Source organism: Leuciscus leuciscus, assembly GCF_965113295.1.
Source record: "Leuciscus leuciscus genome assembly, chromosome: 13".
NCBI lineage: Eukaryota > Metazoa > Chordata > Actinopteri > Cypriniformes > Leuciscidae > Leuciscus > Leuciscus leuciscus.
Genome location: NC_138737.1, coordinates 16370584 through 16390891, shown reverse-complemented (window position 1 = coordinate 16390891; position 20308 = coordinate 16370584). Strand labels below are relative to the sequence as shown.

Genomic DNA, 20308 nt, shown 5'->3' with positions numbered 1-20308 from the left:
CAAAGCTGAATTACTGGAAAAGTCATTACTCCAGTCTTCAGTGCCATATGATCCTTCAGAAATTATTCTAATATGCTGATTTGGTGCTCAAAAAACATTTCTTAATATAAATGTTGAAAACAACTACTTTATATTTTGATGAAATGAAAGTTCAATATAAACAGCATTTATTTGAAATAGAAATCTTTTGAACATTTCAAACTTTTGAGCAGTTGTGTTTACCAGAGTACCATAGTTATTACCATCTGATCCCATCATTTTACCATGGTACCACCCCAGGGGAAAGACATCTGTCACCTGATTTTTACCCACAAACCTTCTGGCATTTCTCCACCCTTGACTAATAGCCTTCGAAAACTGGCCTTGGGACACCAAAATAATCACTTCTCTTTAAGCATGGAAAAGGATATGATCTAATTTAACAGGGGCATTATTCAGAGCTAAACACCAGTGTGTTTCTGGCAGTTTCTCTGACAAAGCTGCTCTGGTCAGAGGGGACGATGCCCCTCGGGGAGTTTTGAGCCTCACAGACCTGAACTTTCTGAGCCCGACGCTTGTCAGCCCTCTGGTTCTGATGGTAGATGCGACTGAAGTTGGAAACGATGACGGGAACAGGCAGAGCGATGACCAGCACCCCACTGAGGGAACAGATGGAGCCAAAGATCTTCCCTGCTATGGTCTTTGGGACCATGTCTCCATACCTGCAGAGAAAGAGCAAGAAATAGAGACATTAGTTACCGAAATATGCACAACCTGCTTCTCCACATGTTCTTTCTTCTTTAACAGATCAGCAGCAATGAAAAAGCAGACAGATTCATGATATCACACAACTCAAGCTCCTAGTAATAATTATATTCCATCTGTTTTTATTATTGCATTTCAAATAATGAATGATCACAAACTCTTACTAAACATAATCGTATGCTTTTATTGCAGATTGGCACTTCCGCACGCCACCTAATAGTACCCTGCAGACAAAGCAGGAAAATTATTTTGATGCTTGCTGCCATTAGAGGTGCCAGATTTTAAATGCAATAAATGATTATTGAAGCAGGAGGTGACAGAAGCGTGAGTGGGACGGCACTTTTATATCCAGTTGTATAAAGAGACATTTGTCTGCAAAGCAGTTTGTTTGGAAAGTCTTTTATTTTGAAAACAGCTTGGACAATCTTTTATTTGCTAAATTTGGAGGGTTTTGAAAATGTTTTGTTTGGAGTAACTTATGCATAAAGAAGTTTGTTTTGAGAGTTTATTTATTATTTAGAAAGCTATTCGTTTGTAAAGTCTTTTATTTAGAGAACAGTTTGTTTGGGAAGTGTTTAATTTCAAAAGCTGTTTGTTTGGAAAGCCTTTTATTTATAAAACTGTTTGTTTGCAGACTCATTTGTTTGGCAGCTGATTTGTTTGCAAAATCTGTCCCAAGGCCATTTGTTTGGAAATAAAGTATTTGTCTAGATAGCAGAGTATAAATGGATAACGTCCCTCAAAACAAGGCTAATATTATCAGCATGTTGTGAAAATCATCTTTTAAATAAGAGATGAACTGTACCAAGCAGGAGCAAAAACCAGCAGAGAACGAGAAAGTCATTTAAGATGTTTAAATTGGAGCATTTAGATTCCTCGAACCAATGCCCTGGCAACTTCAAGGACATTTAATACAATTTGATACAGTTATTTAAAATGGAAATACAATTACACGCACCACTGTAGATCTTCCTCGGCTTGTGTGATGGCCTGCCATCTGAATTCAGGCAGTGAGGAGTGGAAATACTTTTTTTTTTTTTTAAGGTAAGAACGTTGCTGACCAAATATCTATTCAAACAAATTGGATGGTTCAAGGTGGCTTTGGCAAAAAAGGAAGACATTACTTAAAATAACTACAGACTAAAGTAATTGGATTCTGATGGAATACAGCCACACAGTAAGCGAGAAAATAAGGCCGGTGCACCTGGTGGAACGATGCAAGAATAACCATATATTATAGACATGTATGCATTGTTTTAAATGCACATGTGCAGATGTTCAGAAGTACAAGAGTTTTCTTTTTAGCTCATTCAAACTCATGCAGTGACTGCCAGTGAGGATTTAATTAACAATGGATAATCCTGTTCTTTCATTAAATTAGTTTTGTGCAAGTCACAAGGCACAATTCAATCAAACACAATCAGAAAACATGCAGCCAGCCTACAATCTGTAAAGAGACACTAAATTTGGCATTTAAGACATTTAAATGTATCAAATAATCAAAATGACTCATTAGGAGCCAATGCTGTTGTGGGTCTTGAAAGCAGTGAAAAGTATCCATGGTTAAATACAAGTTAAGCTCAATCGACAGACAAAATCAAGGTTAAGGTGAAGCACTTAATGGAAGTTAATTGAAGGAAAAGTGAAGCTTAGCTTTTAACATGAGAATTAATGTAATTGGTTTTTATAAAATTCTTTGTATTTTTTGAGCCATAAAGACATTCTTGACAGTTTTATGGTCATTTTAGGGTTTTATTATGCATGTTATGGCAACAAAGTTGTGAATTTACACCAACTCTTTCAGACATTAAAATCATCTTACCATATTGCTTATGTCTTGTGGATTTACTATTGAAATGGTATTTTAACGTTTACGGATTGACCCCATTCACTTCAATTGTTATTGCCGCACTGTAACCCAGATTTGTGCTTTTTTAAAGAAAAGGAGGGATGTCTAAATTCATTTTTGTGTCAATCCACATTATGTCATAAGTGCTGTCAATTGAGTTTAAGTTGTATTGAACCTTGAACATTCATTTAAATAAGGGTGCTACTGTACACAAATCCAGAGCTGCTTTCATCCATCTTAAGAAAATCTGGAAGTCCAAGGACCTGACATTGGAAACCAAAATCAAACTTTTCAACACCAACGTCAAGTCAGTCCTTGTTTTGTATGGGGCTGAAACCTAAAGGATGCATGCGAACATTACCAACAAAGTCCAGACCTTCATCAAACCCCTGTTTAAGAAAAATCCTCCAAATCTCAGCAACACAAACACCATCAGCAATAGGGACCTGTGGCACAAAACATCACAGCTCACAGCCCAAGATGAAATCAAAAAGAGGATAGGCCACATCCTCTAGAAGCCTACATCAACAGGCAAGATCTGACCTGGAATCCTCAAGGAAAAAGGAAAAGAGGAAGGCCAAGAAACACTTGGCGCTGAGAACGAGGTAGAGAGGAAAGCCCAAGACAGAGATGCCTGGTGAGCCATGGTTGATGGCCTCTACCCAAAAAAAGGGTGAAAAGGCGAAGTAAGTGCGTGCTGTACACCTTCACAGAAAAGCCCTGCAGTCTGACAGCCGAACAGGTTAATCGCTGTAAGCCGATGATGGATGACTCAAATAACTCTTTAACACTAGAAGAAAGAAAGAACACACGAATTTGTGTCAAAGCTAATATTTGTATTATTTTTGGAGGCTTATTTAACACTTTTCGAAACTCATTTCAAGAGTCGATTAAAGTGTCATTCTAAGAGGCCTGGATCGTGCCCACGTGGGAATATTTCTGAGGAATAGATCTCACAGTGTGTTATATAATCTAAACTAATTTACACTTTAAACATGCAATATACACTATAGAAGAACACACAATACAATCTGGGACACAGAGATGATGCACACAAAAAAGACACAACTAAACACCCTGCAGGATAGAGGGCTTAACAGCTCTGACTAGACAAACTACAGGCTGAACAAAAGCACCCTCTGTCTGGACTGAGTTAAGGATTACGGCTTACTTCTAAAATGGCTCTGTCTCTGTGTATTCATGAGTAAATTCTGTATTCTCATTCTGCTTTGATCTGTGAAGACAAATGTGTGTGTCTAGTACTTTTGCATATTAGGAAATGTATTTTTGACAGTCTAACCTCAACAACCTGGAGCGAATCACTGTTCGGGAGAAGAATCACACCTGAACAGTGCGTTTACCCCAAAAGGCAAATGCTATAATTGTTTGAAATGGTGTCTGTATGAAATTTAGCTGGGACTGGATACGTTAACACAAACAGTATAATTCAGTTTTTATTTCAGTAGCATGTTTTCTAACATTAATAAATGTCATATTAAAGTAGTTAATTTTGAATTTCATTGCTTAGAAATAATATCACAAAGAACTGCATTTCAAAGAGGCATTTGTAATTCAGCTAAACAATAAAATTGGTTAAGGTTTTTTTTTTTTTACTTTTGCAAGTCATTGTGTATGTGCATATGCTCAAAGCAAAATGCTCTTTGATGTGAAAAATAGATGTGCAGGCTCTTGTGGTGCGAGTGTGTTTGTATGGGCCATTCTATCTAATGTCTGGCTTAATACACACAGACACTTCAAGTATTTGAGGTTTCTGATTAGGCCGCTGTAAGATATTTTATGGTGTTTGTAATCAAGGCTTTGACCTTTATTCATTCTGCTGAATCTCAAATTAGACAATACGATCCACTAGCATTTATTGATTGTAATTAAAATCCTTCACAGTATGCAGAATGCCAGCTCACACACATACAATAACTCACTCCAAACACTAAAAAGTCCCTCTTTTTTTCACCATCTGCAGATGCAATCTTTTTTCTGCTTTCTCTACATTCCTCTCTGATCTTGAATTGTATCAGCTACTGAGGTTTATACCACATCTCAGTGTCTGCTTATCTATTTATTCCACACCTTCATATCTGCTTTGGATCTGACTGAAAGCAGAATATTAATGTAAGAATGAAAACAAAAGAGAGACACAAATGAGTGTTGTTGTTTTGACTGTCAGAGCAAAGATATCCACGCTAGTACACTGAAGCTAGAGCTAGATGTTTGTTTAGAGATTTCACTGAAGTTTTCTTTCATTTATAGAGCTAATAAGGAGCTCTGCTCTTCTTGACATCAGGGGACTGATTCAACCTTACTGTGGATCACAGAGAAGTTACTCACATTATCGTTTATTGTGTCTGTGGAAGCGAAATAATAGGGGTTGGTCCAGACTCCAGCTGGTAAATGCCATAAGTAAACCATTACGGGGGCACAAAAGTAACTGTGCATACTGATGGAATACTTATTTTCAGGCAATACAACAATTGTAAATATTATATTTTAGTAGAGCATCTTTCGTAATATTATAAATGTCACTTTTGATCAATTTAATGTCTTGCTAAAAGTATTACTACTTTAAAAAAACATTTGAATGTTACTGGATTTGGCATTTTGGTATTTTTTGGTGTCATCAGCACTGTCATGATGTTATTTTATTGCAGCTCTAGGGTGATTGTCACATGGCAACTATGGCACAAGCGATTGGCCCCCAAAAAAACATACACAAAAAAAAAACACACACGCTATGTTGTTTGCAAGTTGTGCAAGACCCTATACACCTGTATCCTAAAGCGATTCCATTAGTTGGACGTTTTAAAGTGTATGTATATTCTTAATTGTGAACATATGTTAATGATTTCCTTTTAAATTACACAATTTCATAATGTCAGAGAAGCTAAAAATGAAAGATTTGCTTTTTTTGCGTGTGCTTTTAGTTAGCCTTCGGTTTGCAAGCGACTTAGGATTGTGCTAACTGGTTTAAAAAAAGTTACCCTCAAACTTCTTGCTGTGTAACTGCCATTGAGATGAAAAAGGCTAATGCTAATGACTAGCTCTCTTCAGCTATTATATGCCTCCTTGGTCTCTCTGTGTGTATTATAAGGTGCTTTTCAAACGAAAGGCTGCATCCTGGTGAGGTTGTGTCCGTCCTAGTCCAGTTCTTCTGAGACTTGTAAGCTTAAGTCCTCCTCAGCGTTAAACGCTAGAATGAAACGGTCAAGTAAGTGCGCATGGCTGTACGTCACACGTTCCCGCCCCCAAGGTCATGGCACGAAAATACTATTAAAACTTAATTTTGTCTTTCTATTTGTGCAGTACAGTGAATGACACCCGTCTATGGTCTGACAGTGGCTTACATTATTAGCAGTTTAGTGTTTAGTGATTAATATACACCAAAACATGTATGGATAAATATCTAAAAAATATTATTTTTGTCTTACACATCATAATGAACTCAGACAAGCTCAGTGCTGACTCGTTTTCCGTCAGTTCTTTTTCTTGAATTGGAATGTGTGCAAAGGATTGTGGGTGATTAAAGGACGCGAAGGATACACGATGCAGCCTTCAAAAGGATCTGAATAAAGGATGCAAAACGAAGGCTTCCTTTCAAGTATCGTTCAAATTGAGATGGTCTTCAGTGGCGTGGCAGCCGGGATATTATGCAGTCTTCCATTAGAGAAGCACCAAAATGCAGGAATCAAGCATTTGAACACCCAGGTGTCATGATAATAAAAACAACATCCACATTATTCATGATTTTGAACTGAAACCAAAAAATTACAGAATCCCAAAAGGACAGATTTGGATTGAATGAGAGAAGAAGTAGTGCAGAAACATTTAGTGCTGAACACTTACATGTGCAGATTGAGTCAAACCTTTTTATATAATTTGTTTTGTTCCTTGCCCTACTGAAACAGTCTGTCCATGAAACTGCATAGCATATCAAATGAGAAATCAGAGGACATTGGAACAAATTTTATGCCGAACTCTCTGTTTCAGTCTCATGAGCCTCTAAGCTTCACAAAACCTCCCAGGATCTGTTGCAGCTGTCATAAAGGGAAGTCACATGGCTTTACCGTGTCTAACACATGCAGTCACATACAGTTTCTGTCATGCTTGACGACCGCTTGATTCGACTGCTTTTATTGCCACTGTGACTCCACTGGCATGGTAATGAGAAAAGGGATGTCGTTAGCATGGAGAGCGTGTCATTAGCCTTTTAGCGCTGTGGGCCTCAGACTCACAGTTAGTGCGCGGTACGTTACAGCCCGACTGCTGTTACACAACATGCAAACTCCCAAAACCCAAACTCTCATCCCACTCACATCTCAAGCTCTGCATCTGTCCCATCCTCCTCAATCCTTTCTTTCCCTATTCCCACCCCCTCATGCTTTCAGATCCGCCTCCCACGGTGAGTCGGTGTGACCCGCTTGGAGCCACGATTCCCTCCGATTTTCACGAGCCCAAGTGATGTCTGAAACAACAATTCGACGGCAGATTAGCTCAATTCATTCACCAGAAAATCTGCTGTTATGTACACAGAAGGATTCCACTGAATAAACTGAATTCATACCACCAATCGCCTCTACATAAACAGCCTCCGCTTCTGTGAGGAACTGGACCAGCTGTGGGGCTTCACATGCATTATTGAGCTTTTGAGAAAGAGCCTGTAGTAGGGTTGTTGTCACAATACCAATAGTTGAGGAGTTGATGCTAAAACCAGTGAAATTTCATGATTTTCAGCGGTTTCGTAGGCTGCTTTTTGTCTTTAAGCCCAAATTTCGTGTTCAAGACTCATGCGTGGGTGGTTTTCTTTTTTTCTTTTTCTCATCAATATTGTTCTTGATTAATATAAACAACACAACAGACAGTAGCAGGTCATTAAGCTGCATTTACACCGCAAGGCTCATTGCACAGATTCAATATTTTGACACATATTGAATTTTTGTGTTTCGCCTGTTTGCATTCACTTCAGACACATTACCAAGGCGCTTGCAGGCAATTGAAAGCCTGTCAGTTAGACCAGGAGTTTTCACATTCTAGTCCAGAAATGCTGAGGGTAAACAAAAGAAGAAAAAAAAAAAAATTTATTAATTAAACGTGTTGAATGCAATAATTTGTAAAACATTTTCAGAATTTGATATTAGTTTAATTCAGTTGGCTAAAGATTGTCAAAAATCTGATTTTTATTGCAATTATATTCTATTCTATTGATAATCAAACAGAAAGATATATATATATATATTTTTTTTTTTACATATGATTCTGTAAACATTTTTTTTAGGGCAATATTCTTCATAAGATTGCCTTGGAATCATATTGTTTTTTGTGAAAAGTGTTATAGAAATAAATGGTGTATTCTATTGATAATCTTGTTATGATTAATATATTTCTCTCACATAGTATAAATCTTTTTATATATAATAATTTTTTTATTAGGATGAAGTCCCTCGCAAGATTTGGGGATCCTTAACATCAAAAACTTCTGTCAGTCCTCAGTATTAACGATGCTATAGAAAGAAACTGGAACTGAACTACTGAAATTGGAAGTGAAGTACCGCTACTTTTGACATTCCTAGTTTAGACTGTGGGTTCAGACCTGACAGACTCCATCACGTATAGTCTGGATAAAGGGATCTAAACCCTAAGGTAACTCTCACACCCTCAATTACACTTGCCACCTGCTCGGATCCAGGAAAGTGCCAGTTTCTGGGGCGATTGGCTTAAATTCAGATGTTCACACACACTCTAACATTTGGCATAGATTCAGCCACAAACATTCCTAAAGGATTCATCAGCTCATCTGAATTCCACCGCCCGTTTAAGTTTTGAAGTTTGTAAGTAGGTTGCTGAAGAAACTAGGCCACTCCTCCTCCACCACTGCCGTGTTCCAGACGTGATTTTTCTTCCTTCTCTGTCCTCAGTTGAGGAGACCTACCACCCCAGATTTTATTCACCCCATTACACAAATACACACATAAACAACCGTCTCAATCCACTCCAGATGTGACGTTCTGGAAGATGAAAACGACTGCAATACAGAATGAAAAAAAGATCTTTACATCTGTACACACAGCTGAATTCACCTTCCACATGAAACCTTGAAATGTCACTCAATCCTGTATCTTCATTCGTATTGTTGTCTTATTCCCCAGTAAAAAATATTTTTCATGTTTTTTTTCTTCTTGTTTTAAGCCAAGTCCCATTTATATCGCACATTATACAATAGAGAGAGTTTCAAAGCCACTTCACAGTAATAAACAAGAAAATAACAGTATTCATTTCGCAAAGTTCTTCAGTTTTGAAATGAATGCAAAGCTGTAGAGCAGCTCTAAAAAGAGTGCCATTATTCAGCTCAATTTAGTTAAATGTTGATTCAATTTAGTTCAATAACACTGTGAATGTTGCAAAGTTCATTAGAAACGAACTCAGTTCAAGCAGCTCTACAGAAGATAATAGTGCCATTATTCATCTCAAGTCAGGTCAATGTTGACTCAGTTTAATTCAATAATAGTGCAAAGTTCATCACATTATAAAATAAGCTTATTTTCGCTATAAGCAGCTCGACAGAAGGCAATAGTGCTGTTATTCAGTGGTAATTCAACTCTGTTCAATAAGTGTCAGTGTTGCCGAGCTCTACATCATTATCCAACTCAATTTAGTTCAAGTTTTAATGGAAAACAAGAGAAAACACTGATAATGGACATTTTCTCCTATTTTTTTTTTATACCATCTTCCCTCCTGTTCCAGGTCCAAGGTGAGAACCTCACCCCAACATCAATTACTTATCTCAAATGATCAATCCAATCAATGCTACCACACCCTCTCCAGAAATCAGCACCTGTCTTATCAAATGCAGTTGCGTCACAGTCCCGATCTGCAGTATCATGACTAATTAATCTGTCTTCTTTCACTCAGCTAAATAACGCTGGCCTCTGACCCCACAGCGTTTCTTTCTGACGAGGGATCGGTTACGCACGCAGGGTTCGGTAAAGTGATACGCGGTCCAGCTAATGCTGGGAAGGAAGCTAATATCCGAGGACATGCATTTTCAGGCCAGTCAGAATGGAGATGTTGGTTAACGCAGGAATCACTAGTGCGATGTGCAGTGTTAATTGATCTTTGACCCAGGCTGGAGCGCAGTATCACCCGGCCCTAAGTCAGTGATCGAATTTACTGATTGGCTTTTAATGAAACCACAGATGGTCATCGATCCTAATCAAAGCAGCTTCAGTTACTGCTACAGATATGCAGTTATCGCACCGGCACACACCTGATGCTTCTCTTTGTTCCATGGCAGATTTCAGCGCTCTTAAACTGGCATGTAATTGGTGATGACAGCTACCTGTCATCTGCCAGTGTCTTATCAGCAGTCAGTCAGATTGCACTTATTCACCGAAGGGTTGGCCATTTTATGACATTGTGCACCTTCATGCATATTTCAAAAAATTGGCAGGCTCAGTGGAACTGACACTAGGTCTCAATGACACGATCCAAAAATCGGCCCACAGAATTAAACGCGTTCTGAGGCTGATGATGTCACGGTGGAACGTTTTAGTCCTGCAGTTGTCCTGTTCTTGTGAAGAAATCCGCAATGAAAATGCTCTGAGAACATTAAAAAACTAGACTTTTATTTCCTGAAGGACGAACACAGACCAATACTCGGTTTAGGAAGTATTTTCCATTTGTCTTCTTTTCTTTACAGGGGGTTTCAGAAGATCATTCAGTGTAGAGTTCTGAGCTGTGAACCAAACCAACCAGCTCTGGGATGAATCAGAACATTGCAAACTTTGATTTGAAGCAAAAAAGTATTTGATAATCTGAGAAAGGAACCGTACTGTGTACTTTGTCTTTTATTTGGCAATGAACTATGTATTCCATGGAGCATTGCAAAACATGTAATTGAATCAATTGGTACAGTACAAGCAATGACATCGATTCAGTTATATAAAATACAGTATATTAGAAGGTTATTGCAGAATATTTACATTTATATGTTGTAGTTTGAAAGAGCAGAGAAGCTGACTTTATGGGAAGGACAATCGCTGCTGAGCTCTTTTGGTGTGGTTCTCTTCTCGTTTCCATTGTATATTTCGAAGTGTGTAAGTGTGTTTATGTATGTGTATATATTTGAAGAGTTCAGATGCAAAAGCCTCTAAGTGCCATCTGAAATTTTCTTCTAGAATGATCATTTTTATCAAGCTTGTATATTTAAGTTCAATAATTTCACTTAAATGGCAAGGCAAATTACCTATTAATTGTCATTTAAGTGAAATTACTTCAAGGGATACTTCAGGATTTAGCATTAAGCTTTGTATTAGTAGAAAACCTGAAGTATTTTCGAATTACCGTGCTTTCCACCCTCATATCCCCCTGAGATGAGAGATTTATGTATTTTTTGTCTGGAAAAAATCGTCATTTTGCGTCATTGGAGGATTTTTTGGCCAGAGGCTAAAGACTACAGCCAGTAGTTGGGGCTGTCCCACATGTTTTCAGCCCGCCCATAGAGGGTGGGATCTCAGTCACAGAATGTACAAATAGTGTCAGCCGTCTTTCTTTGGAAGCTAAGCTAGCAGGCTCTTGTTCTGTGGAGAAAGCTGAGTAGTAGGAGAAAGCTGAGTAGTAGGGGTTACCATCCTCTTTTTCCCGGACATGTCCGGCCGTTGATATCGTCCAAAATGTCCAGGATTCGGCTTTTGCTTTCTGCAGTCGTCATTCATTGTTTACATGCCCACCTTTTGTTTCAATCTAACTGAATTCATTCTGATTGGTGAATCTGAATGTAGTGTTTACATGAAAGCTAAACAAGTGATCGGTTGATGTTAGGGCTGTCAACGAATATTCTAAATTCGAATATATATTCGAATAGTTTTAAAAAACAGAAATTCGAACGTTAAAATTAATATTCGAATGTGAATTTCGAATATGGAAAAACACGCCCGCGGAAGCAAAGGTGCGGCTGTCTGCTCTGCGAGTGGGCGCGCGCGCTGCCTGAGGGACAGGTCACACGAGTCGCACTGTCTAGCACAGCGTCACTGCTGAAAGTTGACAGTGCACTAAAAGACAATGGAATAAATTGCAGTCAGTTTTTCCTTTTTTTAATACAAGCACCAATAATGTAAGTAGCCTTTTTCTTTTTTAATAGCGCTTTATTTTTTATGAACCTCAGGCTCAGGGTAAAAGTTCTTTGTTGTCACATTTCTCGGAATTGTGTGCCTCATTTTATTTAACGTTAAACAGAAATGTTCCATGTTTACCACAGCACAGCTCGCTCGGATCGTTCAATGTCGGTTCTATACTGTAAAACTTTTAATGTTAATAAATTTGTTTCAATCACTGAATGAAGCCTGCTATATTTGGGACAAGAGTCGCGACCTTAAATTGCTTGCACAAAACTCTTGATCAGCACTCAACGTGTGCTTATTGTTGTTAATTTAAACCGTTATGCGCAGAGAGAGCGTGAGCGCGAGGGCGCGCGAGAGAGAGAGAAAGAGTGCCTGCGAGTGAGCGAGACTGAGGTCTGGGGTCTTGGCCATTAGTTTATTTACTTGGTTTTGTGTTGGTAATACATTGTCAAATATGTTTAAACTTAAATTAACTACCTATACAAATGTATGTATGTCTCTTTGTATTAATTTGTCCTGTTATTGACGTAATGCGAATACGTCAATAACTGGTTGCGCATTGACCAAATGCGCAACCAGATGTTCGAATAGTTCGAATATTCGTGTGTTTTTTAGAGGGAATATTCGAACGTCATTTTTGAGCAATTTTGACAGCCCTAGTTGATGTGCGTTTTAACATTGCTAAGAAAATTCCTGCTCCTCCGTGAGAGATAGCCTACGAGACCGGTGCGTCTCACAAATCACGCCACCGGCCTCGCGCCGTTCTCCCGCGGCCCTCAGCCTCGTCCTGCTCGCCACAGTAAACATAATGAATGGCGACTGTAGAACGCAAAAGCCGATTCCCGGACATTTTGGGCGATCTCGAAATCCCGGGCAAACTCGTCACGGAGACTCACTAGTAGCCTAGCCTTGTTGTTTTCAACTGCGCTCTCTTACCGGTAGGCGTGGCATGGGAGTGGCCTCCTAGGGCAGTGAAGCAAGTGCATTCTGGGAGTTGTTGTCTTTCATCCACATAAGCCAAAAATACATTTTCTGGCTTTTCTCAGTCTAGAAAGCTCCAAATTCAAAAATAATTTCACATTTCTTCTACATAAATGACCTATTTTAAATACACATTCATCTTTCCAGAGGTGCCCTTTAACTTAAATATACAAGCTTTATAAAAATGATCATTCTAGAAGAAAATTTCAGATGGCACTTAGATGCTTTTGCATCTGAACTCTGAATTTCTACAGTGTTATATGAATATTGATACACTAGTTTTGGTTAATTATAATAACCCTGTTTCTACAGAAGCATATACTTTAAGCATATTTCTCATCGCTAAACCTTGGAGCTTATGGTAGATCTCGCTTGAAAATTTAAATGTCATTGTTAGTGAGTTTGCATTGTTTTAAAGTTTTCAAGTGCTATTCCTTTCTTTATATGTCAGACTGTTTTAATGAGGAAAAACTTACTTAGTGCACCTTTAACTTCAAACCTCAAACCAGAATGTTTGAGGAATTGCCTTTCAAGCGCTGCATAAAAGGAGTTTGGAGAGGAGAGGTGCCCTTTTGTGGTGTACTGCAAGAAACATATCCCACTTACATAGTGTCACAGCCTCTCAATGTGGCATGATACATTTGGCAAATTTGAATATGCTAATTTTTAACAATGCAATTAGTTGCCAAGGTGACAGAATAAGACTGAAGGAAGACTGCTGTGTTGTGCTCTCAGAAGCGGCAGAATATTAGAAACATTTGTCTCTCTCTTTGATCTTCTACCTCTGCTTGAGACATTAACCGTGAAGGAAACGGGGGCAGAGGAGCGTTCTCCGTCTTCCGTTTTCCTTAGACAATTTCTCTTGACATGTGGAATCATTACCATGACTCCGATATCCAGGGTCTCAAACACCGGGGTTAATCAATACATGTCTCCATGGTGATTTTAACAGCAGGGACCTCAGCTGAAACCTTCTCATTCGTCTTATTACGCCGGCCATCATCTGCAATCAATGATGGCCTGTATCATTCACTCATTCTTTGATGTGTCTGCGTCCACAGGCGTCCGTCTGCACGTGTGTGTGGTGTGTGTTTAAAGTAGTCAAAGGTACAGCAGATGCCCCTTTAATGGATTCTCATTGATCGGAACGTAAAACGTTCCAGCTTCACCCCACACGCTTTCTCCTCGTTCTCAACCTGTCTCCCTCTCTTTCAGCTCACCTCAAATCATCCTACTTGCTGGATTCCCTCACTCAGGAAGAATGTGCGTCACGTCAGTGTCTCTGTACCTGTGTGTTTTTTGTCTTTCTGCTTCTATATTGACTACATTAAGCGGAAGTTGTTGATGTAGATGAATCATGGGGCTTCATGAAATAACATCGAGGACACATAAAAAAGGCAGTGAAGGGTGTATACACATTTCCGACGTATGTTAGAATTTATATAAAACAAACTCAACTTGAGAATGTCCATGCAGCTGATTTTTACTGGTGTGTCTGCATTGTAGTGAAAAGATTGCTTAAAAAATTCACTTTTCAGTCAGAATCAAAGGGCTATTTGCTGCTAATTATAGTTTTACATTGGCTATGTAACGGTGCAATTGACAGCATGTATGCTGCAAAAAAGACTAGGTGAAAATGAACTTTCATCCGTGATCAGAAAGCTTCTCATTCCATTAAAGATAGGGTAGGCAATTTCAGAGAGGCTAGCAATAGCAAGCTAGCTTTGAAAGCATAAGATTGCATTAAATGTATCATTTAATTAATAATTTATCAGTCAAATTTGTGCTTTTCAGAGTACACATCGTTTCAAAGCAGCTTTATAGAAAATCATGATGTCAATGTTTTTATAATGTCTTACTATCTTCGAGCATCTTTAGAGTCCCATTTGGCAGATTAGATTATTTTTTTTATCAAAGTACTTATTTGGGCCCTATCTTACACCCGGAGCAATGCAGAGGCAAGCGCGACGCAAGTGTTTTTTGCTAGTTTCAGTCCGACACAGTTATAATTTTCACGTCCTGCGCCACGTTGTTTAAATAGCAAATGCATTTGCGCCCATTTGTGCGCCCATGGGCATGCTGGTCTGAAAAAGAGGTGTGGGCAACTGAAATAGACTGCGCCATTGACTGACTGAAAGTATAAAGTCAATGGTGCAATTTTTTTTGGAGCCATGGCGCGAGCGCAACTGGTTTTAAAGGGAATTAAGAGATGAGGCTCTGATTGGTTTATTGCACGTAAAGCCCAAAACAAACCCATTACTCATTAAGAGAATAGGAACAACCATTTTAGACCATGCGCCTGGCGCTGACCATTTTACCCACCGTTAGACTAGCAAAAGTGGATTCGGACACTCCCTAATTGCACTTGCGGCCTGCACATTAGACCATGCGCTCAGATCATTAAAATAGGGCCCAGAATGTTGCTTGAAGTGAAGTGACAATGGTAACCAATTAAAACGTGGTTTCTCATACTAATCACCAATAACCAAATGTTTCATATGAGGTCCTGTGAGTCTGTGATGAAGGGAGAGAAAGTCTGTCTGTGTCCACCCTTTTAAAGATCATTCATGATGTTATTTTTTTTTTTCTGTTCCTTTTCCTCTTCCAGGCTTGTGTGTGACTGAAAGCTAATCAATGGGACAAGGAGTCTCTTGAACACACAAGCACCTCCACTTTTTCCCCTCTCTGCCCTCTGTTCATTGATGTCCATGTCTGTGATCTCGACTGATAGAGAGAGACAGGAAGAAAGAAAGAGAAAGAGAGGGCATGAATGTGGCTTTTAATAATGCAACAAAGAGCAGCCACACCTGCGGTGTAGAGGCCACAGCAGGATCATAGCCACTCTCCAGTGTGTAAAAACCTGACCTTCAGAAAGCTCAGACTGTATATGCAAACACAGTCTGCTGATGCTAAAGTAACCTATTTGTGAATACACATACAAACATAAGTAACATGTCACAGGGTTGTCAGTTGTCATGGTACCAAAATTGCAGTAGTCACGGTACCAGAATTGATTGTGTATCAGTGGCACAATATATCCAGTACTACTAGTACTGCAGAAATGCTGCTATACGAACGTATGAAGTACCGTTACGTTTGACAACCCTATGTCAACAATGAACAATATATTAATGGCAGGGTGCCCATGGATCATTGTAAATGTAAAAATAATGCCTTAATTAGCATAAAAATATCTTAAATCCACAATAAAAATACATGCTTGGAATATTTTTTCTTTAAAAAGCTTCTTGTACATTTTTAAAATGATACATTGTGCTATATTTCCCTGCCATTAAACTACATAAAAGTAAAGACTACAGTCAGGGGGTTTCCTAATACTGCTGTGTGTGGGAGTGATGGTAAATTTGACAACTTTAACTCTTTTGACTACCATAATCCATCACATTTTACAAAAGATTTCTATTTCAAATAAATGCTATTCTTTTGAACTTTCTTTTCATCCTGGAAAGAAATGTATCAGGGTTTACATAAAAATATTAGCCAGCACAACATTGCTAATAATTAGAAATGTTTTTTAAAATCAACCAAATCAACATTACACGAATATATATTCACAATATTACTATTTTTACTGTATTTTTGATTTAAATGGAGCTTTGGTGAGCATAAAAAAACTTCTGAACTGTAGTGTAAGTGTATACAAGATGATGCATATTTTATGAAATTTTAACACTGCAAAAATAATTACCATTTTCAAGCAGCTTTGCTCAGGATTTTTCTAGTTTCGTTTGGTAACACTAGTGACTCAGAAATGATTCTGCTCTCGTAATGAAATTATTCTAGACTCATAATTAGTCATCATAATCAAACTGTAGATTCGGATGACTGGGATGTGACCCAGACGGCTTTGTGTTTTGGGTTAGTTGTAATCTGACCAAATATCTAGCACCATTAACATTCTATCAGTCCTCTGTCTGACATCAGCTCTTCACACTACTAGTTCAGCACAGTTGATCTCATCTGCAATGTTCTAGTATGACAATATCAGGTTAATGATATTTTCTATGGCCTAACCCAACCACCCCTAAACCTACCTATCACAGAAACATGTGCAAAACACTAGATTTAAATAAAAACATGTTTTTGGATGATTTATAAGCCATCTTAGTGAGGAGGACCAGTAAAATGTCCTCACCAGTCGGTTGTCATAATATTTCACTATATAAGTGAGGATATTTGGCTCTCACAAGGATCGCAATATACACAAACACACAAACACCATCTTGTTGTATGATGGTAGGGACTTCCCATTGATTTATTTTGTTTTTATATTAAGCTAATTATTTTTGCTAAACCTTTCAGCTACAGTAGCCCCAAAGAAACACATCATAGCATTTTTAGATTTTAATTAAGACATTATTTAGTCCCTTTATTAAAGCCAATAAGAATTGGCCCCCCAGTGTAGATGATTTCAGGTTTTACTATAATTTTGAGGGCATTTGGTTCCCACAAAGACCACTAAATCTGACATAAACACATATAATGTAACACATTGTACTAAGTGACAGCCTTAATATTCGCGCGCGATATTCGCCGACGTTTAACGCCTCGTGACTAAACAAAGGGCGACAATGTGAGTGTGCACACCGACGCGAAAAACGCCACGCGTAAAAGCGTAATTTTTTTTAAACGCCTCGGGTTCGTTTTTTTGGTTTGACGCGCCGCGTCAAAAACTATCCGACCAATGAGATTGCCGCTTTTGCTCACGTGTCTGGAGCTTCTGAAGTTACAGTAAAACACAACTTGGGGGCGCTCAAACACAAAACGGTCTTGCCGAGCACACATACGTAACAGCGAAGAAGATATGCGCCAAGTAGCGTCTACACTGCCAATAGACAGACACTTCTGGGAAGAAATGACGAGGAAGATGCAAGGCAAGATGAATGTAGAGCTGTTGGTGTCGTGTGTGGTATTGCAGAGTATAGACTGTTATGGAGTGGTATTGCAGAGTATATATACTGTTATGGAGTGGTATTGTATTTCTGTTTTACATTAAGCGCCATCTAATGTCAGGGAATGAATTTGCATGTTCACTCGGCTCATCGTCAGCGAAAATCGCTTGGGTGTGAACACAAAAAACGCGTTGAAAAACGCTGGCGAATAACGCGCGCCGATATTCGTCCCGGTGTGTACGGGCCTTTAGACTTAAACGATAAACAATACACCTGGAAAGCACAAAAATACACACAACCTGACTATAGAGAGGTTTTGAGAGGACAGGTCTGTAATTAAACAGCAACTTCCTGTCAAAACATTTCAGCATCACGGCTTGAAATCCACCAGAGTGAATGTGTGAGTGTGTATGTCCTGTGTGGTGCATTCAGACAGGTGTCAGTGTGTCCTCTCTTTCTTGCTTTCTTTCTGTCTGGATTTTGACCGTCTGTCTATGGAAAGTGCAGCGAGCAGTAAATAATTTAGCCACTGCCTTTTCTGAGAATCAGGGCATACGTACAGGAAACATCAAAAGATGAGAGTCAGACAGCAATTTCATGTCAATTTTCTTTTGAAAAGTGCTATAGTTATCTCACTTTTCCTGTTACGTTGTGAAATGAAACTCAAAACTCCACTTATCACTGTTTTCGAAGTTATAAACAAAAGTTATTGGAGAACATTTTACAAGAAAATACTATTTCAGTCTTTCTACTTCCAAATTTCACATTTATTTCAATGTGTTACTTGCTGTTTTTTTTTGTAATTATTTGTGATAATTTACTGAGTGAAAATTGTTTCCTAGATCCAGGGTCATCCTGAAACTTTAATTACGTAATTAAACAATTATCTGATTAGTGTCACATATTTATGGGTGAATTTAAATTATTATAAAAAAAGAAAAAAAGAAAAAAAAGAATTAAGAATTATATCTGTACTTAACTGATTCACTACCTATTTTTTTTTTAAAGAAATAATAATAGAACATTGATAAAGTATTTAACAATTGAAACTTTAATAAGATTATTGTTTATTTACATAATTTAATTAGAATTTTTCTAAGAAATAATAAAAAAACGATATATATATATATATATATATATATATATATATATATATATATTGATATATATTGATATATATATCATATATATATGATTTATATATATATAAATCATTCTTTTAATAATGTTTTTTTCTTCAGTTGTGACTTTATGGCCCATAGCATCTTATTCTTATATCTAACTAACCATAACCCAGAATCCAGTTTAATCCAGTATCTGTGCTGGTATATTGCTGCTCTAAATTAAGTCATTGTCATATAATTCCTTTGAATCATGTGCTAAAATATCACAAACTGCATGTGAAAACGAACAACACTATCAGGGGGAGCAGTTCATTCATAGTAAATTCTCCCTAATGTCCTCCTGGACCTATAGCACTAGAGAGCAGTCCTGGAAAAACAAAGCTTATTTTATGGTGAAAGGTGAGAGGAAGGAAAAAAGAAGAAGGGTCCAGCACTTCCAGCACGTTTGCTTTATGTCAAGAGGTTGGAAATCCAGTGACAGGGAGTCAATACCAGCAGCTGTAAATAACTTTGCCATTTCCTCTTTCTATCTATCTCTTTCTTCTTCCATCTCTCTCGCTCTCTCTCCACCCAACCTTCTTTTGAGAGATCCATTAACATGCAGGACAAAGAGCAGAATGTTCCTGTGGAATGTAATGACATTGAAGTGAGAGACTGAAGCTAAAACTAGCAGCTCTTCAGGTTCATGAGGCCCAGGTGGGAACTAAAACACTGTTCGGATTCGGCTTTTTACAGAGAAACGAGACAAATGTGTGTCAAAACTCCACGTTTCGCTGGTCTTTTACTGACGTGTTTGGAGCAGAGGAAGTTTAATGTTTCCTACTTGAACATTCAAGAGGAAAAAGGTCTGAAAACAAAGTACATTATTCTCAGCTGGAAACTAAGTACTAGCCATCGCTATTGTCTTCAAACAAACAAACAATTTTTCTCACTCTCAGGTTTTTAATCTGTTTTAATCCTTTTTTATATTTTGTGAGCAGCTGCATCCAGGCGATATTTCTATGAAGCGATTTCATTTGGCTCAGAATAGATTACTGGTGACATTTAACCGAAATGTGTTGGCTAATTCAGTCAAGGGGTTTAGAGAGCCCAGACGGGCCTGGCAGCGGACCAGATTCGCACAAGACCGCAGAGCTCAGGTGCGTCAGGACATTGAGAGAATCTGATAGAACCCGTCCTTATTAACCTAGCAGATGAAAGAGAGCAGTGGAAGCTGTTTTCCAGGATTAAAAAAATAAATAAATAAAAATACTTCTTGCTGACCACCAATGAATTATGGGTAAAAGCTTTCAAAGTGATCTTTTGATTACACTGGAGATGAACAGTCTGAGAGCGGATTCGCTTCGATAAATCTGGAGTGGTTTAGCAATAGGAGTTCATTTGCATAGGACATGAATACTCAGTTTAACAGTTTAAGTTTAGCCATCTACTTTATGTTTGAGGTTATAGTTTATTGTGCAACTGTCATAAATGTTGATTTTTATCATTAGACATAAGTCATTATCTCATTGCACAATTTCTGGTGTCTTTTTTGACTTTACTACAAATCTCACTAAAGCCTTTTTTAAT

General features: G+C 38.2%; 1 protein-coding gene across 3 annotated transcripts in view; it reads right to left on the bottom strand.

Moving 5' to 3' along the window:
- kcnd3 (potassium voltage-gated channel, Shal-related subfamily, member 3) overlaps positions 1-20308 on the bottom strand; it is a 102376-nt gene that overhangs the window by 24761 nt on the left and 57307 nt on the right. For all 3 annotated transcript variants that reach the window (XM_082188621.1, XM_082188622.1, XM_082188623.1), the window contains exon 3: positions 533-701. In XM_082188621.1, the coding sequence (XP_082044747.1) occupies positions 533-701 (169 nt within the window). The remainder of the gene's footprint in view (positions 1-532; positions 702-20308) is intronic.